Raw genomic sequence first — 5,203 nt, forward strand, 5'->3', positions numbered from 1 at the left:
AATTTCGAGCAAAGTTAGGATTTAAACTGAAAGAAGAAAAATCTATAAACAAATAAATTAAGAGAAACAAAGTGATTAAAATATATAAAAAATATCAATTATGCGTGGTTTAATTGGTCTTTTTGTACGTCTGATGTGTAGCCCATATAGAAATGTTAAAGTAACTTTTTTTTTTTTTAGAAGAGATTGTTTTGCTGCCGCCTGAAATTTGTGAAAATTCTATTATTAAAGAAATTCAACTGCAACTTCTCATTCTCATAGTTATATGGAGAATGAGAATACACTTACTATGGCTTTATCAAATATACTTACTTCTATTGCCAGGTTACATCCAATTCAAAATATACACTTGACCACAAACTTATATATATGCTTTCACCGTCAGTTTATGCTCAAATCATATACATACTTGCCAAAAACTTGTCAGAGTAAGCAATTAGGGGAGGAGCTATGTGTTGAAGAAGGGGGCAATTGCTCCTCTCCTCTGTTGAAAAAACAAAATTTCCCATAGCAATATCGCCAAACATAGTCTTAAAACACATTCAAACATTTTACCCCTTTTCATCTCTCTATAATATTCTTTTAATTAAATTTTATACTGTAGTAATTTGCCCCCATTCTTTCTAAATCGTAGCTCCGCTCCAAACTACAACTGCACACAATAATCATAATAATAATAATACTTTTGCTTACACTATGCTCTTCTATTGCCTGTGATAATAAGGGCCATGTCTACCAAAATAAAATTTCCCATAGACTTAGTGGAGGAATGATACAACTAACTGATTTATGGATATCCATTTTGAGAACATATTTGTTGGCTTAATTTATCAGGCAAAAGAGTCGACTCTGAGTACTATCTTCTAACCAAACATTTGACATGCCCCAAAAACGCAATCAATCATATTTAGTTTACTTTTACCTAATATTTGTAATAAGTTTATATAAAATTCATTTTATTTGCAAACTAATTTTATTAAAAGATCCGTTTATAAATGAATTTCATGCTAGATCAACCATACACTTCATTCTAAATACATAGTTATATAATTTTGCTAGTATGTATAAAAAATTTATTAGCTTTAATTGATTATAATCCTCTTTAGTCGGATTCGTTTGCAAATTCTATTAATTTTGGTAGACTATGAATTAAGTATAACTATTTCACTAAAATTAGAAATATAAAATTCTTCATTTATGCCGAACACAAAAATTTAGATTTATAAATTAATTACACAAATTATATAGAACTCATAAAAGAGTGTAATATGATGCTTAGCTGGACATTCACTGCTGGAAAGATGAAACTGGAGAAACAAATAAATATATTGTATAAGAACGCATCACAGGCACTTGCTCCCCATATCTTCTATATGGCATTACAGCAATTAATCAATAGCAATGCCAAATATCCGAAATTGAAGACAAAGCAGCAAGAGAACAGATTGAACCATCCTACAGTTTTGGTAAATAGAGATCAGAGATTAAATCAATCATATACTAATTTGTTTTTGTTGTGCAAAAGTGAATCCTTACACTGGTAGTACATGATATGTTACCTTCAAGATAAAAAATCACCACAATCGGAAGTCATAAACAAATGCAGAAGCCTGAATGAAATAGGACTTTCTATAACAAAATTGATCAGTATAATTCAGTTCTTGCTAAATACATATTGACATATCAAGTGACTGCAAAAAGGTTAAACAAAGTAAAGAAATTCTAGATGCAAATATCTCTAGATATTAATCAAAACTTATTTTAACAATAGCGTCAATGCAAAGGAGATACAAGAAATTCTCTTAAATCCCAAGCCTTTATTCTATCTAGTGTTTGTCCTCCTTGGGGATGTCTTTTTGAGGAACCTTTGATTCCAGTTCTTTGGGTGTTTGCTTCTCTGCAGTCCTGAATATGGTTACATTAATTTCATATTAGCATCTGTGAGATGGAAATTAAATTAACAAGTTGGTTAAGAACCCATACAATAAGCAGATATGCTAGAAGAACAATCAAAAGCAAGTTGATAAGAACAGAGTCAGATTTTTGCAAATGTCGATTGACAAAAGAAAGGAGGGAGACTTTACAAGATATGATCTATCCAGTATCAATTTCAAATATTGAAAATATGTGTTTGCAAAAATGTTGAGCTGGACACTAGTTGTGCTAGTGGAATGACCCAACTAGACCTAGTCAGCCCGAACCGTTTAGCGGTTCTAGAGGACCCTGAACAAGAAGAGGCAAAGATGCCAGATCTGGACAGTGCAAGGTTCCAACAATAATCATATCACTAATCTTCCTTGAATCAAAACATTCCTTATAACCAATCAAATTAAAAATTTGGCATGTCGTAGTTTGGACAATTCATGACACCAGATTATGAATCTTTATCCTTCAAATGAGTACAAGAAGGATTTCAAATGAATATTGTTGGCACTTGGCACCAACAAAAGGACTTCCCTATCATAGCAGTAATTGCATTCTCATTCAATTTAAACATACAACAAATAGAAAGTGCATAATAACCACAACCCTTTATTTCAGTGTTTCCAGTAATACAGTTGTTGCCATTTCCGAGTTTCAGAAACATTTCCTTCATGGAAATGTCTGGAAACTCCTTAGAAGGATTTTTGGGCCATTTAATAAATTGGGTAATTTGAAAACGCATTTCCGCCCTCAGAAACATGTTTCTTTAATTTAAAATAAATACAAATGTACAAAATATGTATTTTTATGAGTATCAAAATTGTAAAATGAGTATTTTTTTTTTCTTTTGGATATGGTTAAATGTTGATTGGACCTGCTTTATTGCATAGTTAATGACGATTTATTTTTTATATTTACAATTATACCCCTATTTTTTCTATATTTATGAGTTTTCCCATGTTTCTATTTCCTATATTTTTGAAAATGCCATGTCAACATGTCTGTTTTCACATTTCCGAGTTTCCACATTTCCATTTCCATGTGATATGGAATTGCGCATAACATAATAATTCCTTCAAATCAAACCCTCAAAAAGAGAACAAAAGTAAAGAACAAATTCAAACTGGCATCTGACTAAAGCCATATTCCATGCAACAATACATCATCCTACAACTCCAATACAGGCAAAAGACACCAAAATCTACAACTCCAACATAAGCAAAAGGGGATCGATATTATTACTCCCAAAGCAACACAAATTTTACAATTAAACTAGAGAAAATTTTCAGAAGTAGTACAAATTGAAGCACTAAATCCTGTATTGCCTTTATGATAAATCTGTCAATGCTCCATATGAAGCTAATCAAGACTCTTATGCACCCAAACTTCCCATCAGTAAAGAAAGTAAAAGGCGAAATGGTCACTAACAAGATGAAACTGAATTCTCCTAGTTAAATCAGAAAACTAACTGCATAGTAGAACCTTAACCTTTTCCACATCATTAATTAATAGCATACTTCTCCTTTGCAACAACATAGCAAAGAGAAAAAGAACCTATTACAGACAGCAATATGCTTTTGACAAAGTTCAGACAGCAACAGGGAATAGGCATTATGCAGAAAAACCACACATAACTGAGACCTGCCAAGTATATTATTGGAACTGAGGACAAACATCGTGGGAAGAATTTCTCCTTTAGATGATTGGAAAAAAGAACCGAATGCAAGTGCGGAAGCAGAGAATCCAATTCAAAACCAGACTTACTAGAGTTGAATGTTTAGTCACAAATGCCCAACTTGCCAAAAATATTAACTATAGGAATGTCTCTGAAAGACATTCAAGTCCTAATAGCAGTCCCTTCCATAAGAGAAAAGGCAGCTAATATTATTCTATTAAATATCCTAAATCTCCAACTGTGTTGATCAGTCTTAAATTAAAATTCAGAAAATTTCAGCTGAGAAATAAGAACCTATATAATCGAACCCTAAAGCATCCATGGTACACAAATACAACGGCAAAAAAAAAAAAAAAAAAAAAAAAAAAAAAAAAAAAAATCCAATCTTATATCTCTAATAACCGCAACCAGGTTAAAGAGCGGAACCCAGAAGAGAAACCATCCAATTCAATGAAGAACCGCAATAAAAAAAAAAAAAAAAAAATTCAACCATATGTATAGAGAGGGCGTACTTGGAGGCGGCAGCGGATTCCTCCTCGAGCCAGTTGCGGATATGCTTGACGTTGCGCCTAAAAATGGCAGCCGATTGCTTAACATCACTTCTCAGCAACAAAACGACGGCGCTGACACCGGCCACCGTGATTATGAAATTTGTTAAACCCATCTCTGCTTCCAAACCCTAATAGATATCTTTTTCTTTGCGGACAACAATTGAAAGAAAAATGTGGATATTGGATTAGCTTTAGCAAATAAATTTCTTTACCTACACGAAAATTGTAGGGAAGTGATACTCAAGCATCACGGCAGAGCCAACTGCGAACTATCACTTGGTGGCTACCCATGTCGAAAACTGATAGCCGTTGGATTCCATAAGACTTAATCTACACCGTCAGTATTTACGAACCGAGTTTCTTTCAAATATATAGGGATTTATAATTAAATTTTAAATGCGATATATAATATAAAATAATAACGTATTATATTTATTAAAAATTTTAATTTAAAAACTTTTTATTTTATAATTTTAGGTAAACTCTGACTAAATTAAAGAAATTTCATTATAAATATGTAAAAAATTATCATCCAAATAAGTTTAATATTAAATTTTTATTATATAAAAGAATTTTTAAATGTTGAATCGTGTTATCAATTAATTTAATATCAATTAATTGTTCAATGATTCTTTTTTGAAAAATAATGTTTATTTTGAAAAATAATGATTAATTATTTATTTACTGAATTAGTGTCAACATTTTTATCCATCTAAATTTCACTAATAGGATTTTGAATTTGAACTTATTGACCTTTAAATATGTTGCATACTTCCACCACTTCTAGATATTGCAGGCACTTATATATATATATATATATATATATATATATATATATATATATATATATATATATAAATATACTCTTCTTCTCTTTTTTTTTTTTTTTTTTTTTTTTTTTTTTTAGTTGTAGAAAAAATTGTGGGTTTATTTGGAGAGAATATAACGTCCTTTTATGTAATTTTTTTATTTCTTAATTAACTTATTTATTTATTTTAAATTTGTAACTTAGAACAATAGAGAAACAAAATACTTGAATAAACTCATTAAGTGA

The 5,203-nt window shown here is 30.6% G+C and overlaps 1 protein-coding gene across 1 annotated transcript; it reads right to left on the reverse strand.

The window, feature by feature from the left end:
• Positions 1 to 1,611: 1,611 nt before the first annotated feature.
• Positions 1,612 to 4,440, reverse strand: LOC105646704 (uncharacterized). Its single transcript, XM_012232619.4, has 2 exons — positions 4,111 to 4,440; positions 1,612 to 1,905 (listed from the first exon to the last, which is right to left on the reverse strand). Exons 1-2 carry the CDS (start codon positions 4,260 to 4,262, stop codon positions 1,827 to 1,829), a joined length of 231 nt encoding a protein of 76 aa, XP_012088009.1. The 5' UTR covers positions 4,263 to 4,440; the 3' UTR covers positions 1,612 to 1,826.
• Positions 4,441 to 5,203: the final 763 nt, after the last annotated feature.

The sequence above is a fragment of the Jatropha curcas genome, chromosome 2, assembly GCF_041381405.1.
Source record: "Jatropha curcas cultivar XTBG-Jc1 chromosome 2, XTBG_Jcur_1.0, whole genome shotgun sequence".
NCBI lineage: Eukaryota > Viridiplantae > Streptophyta > Magnoliopsida > Malpighiales > Euphorbiaceae > Jatropha > Jatropha curcas.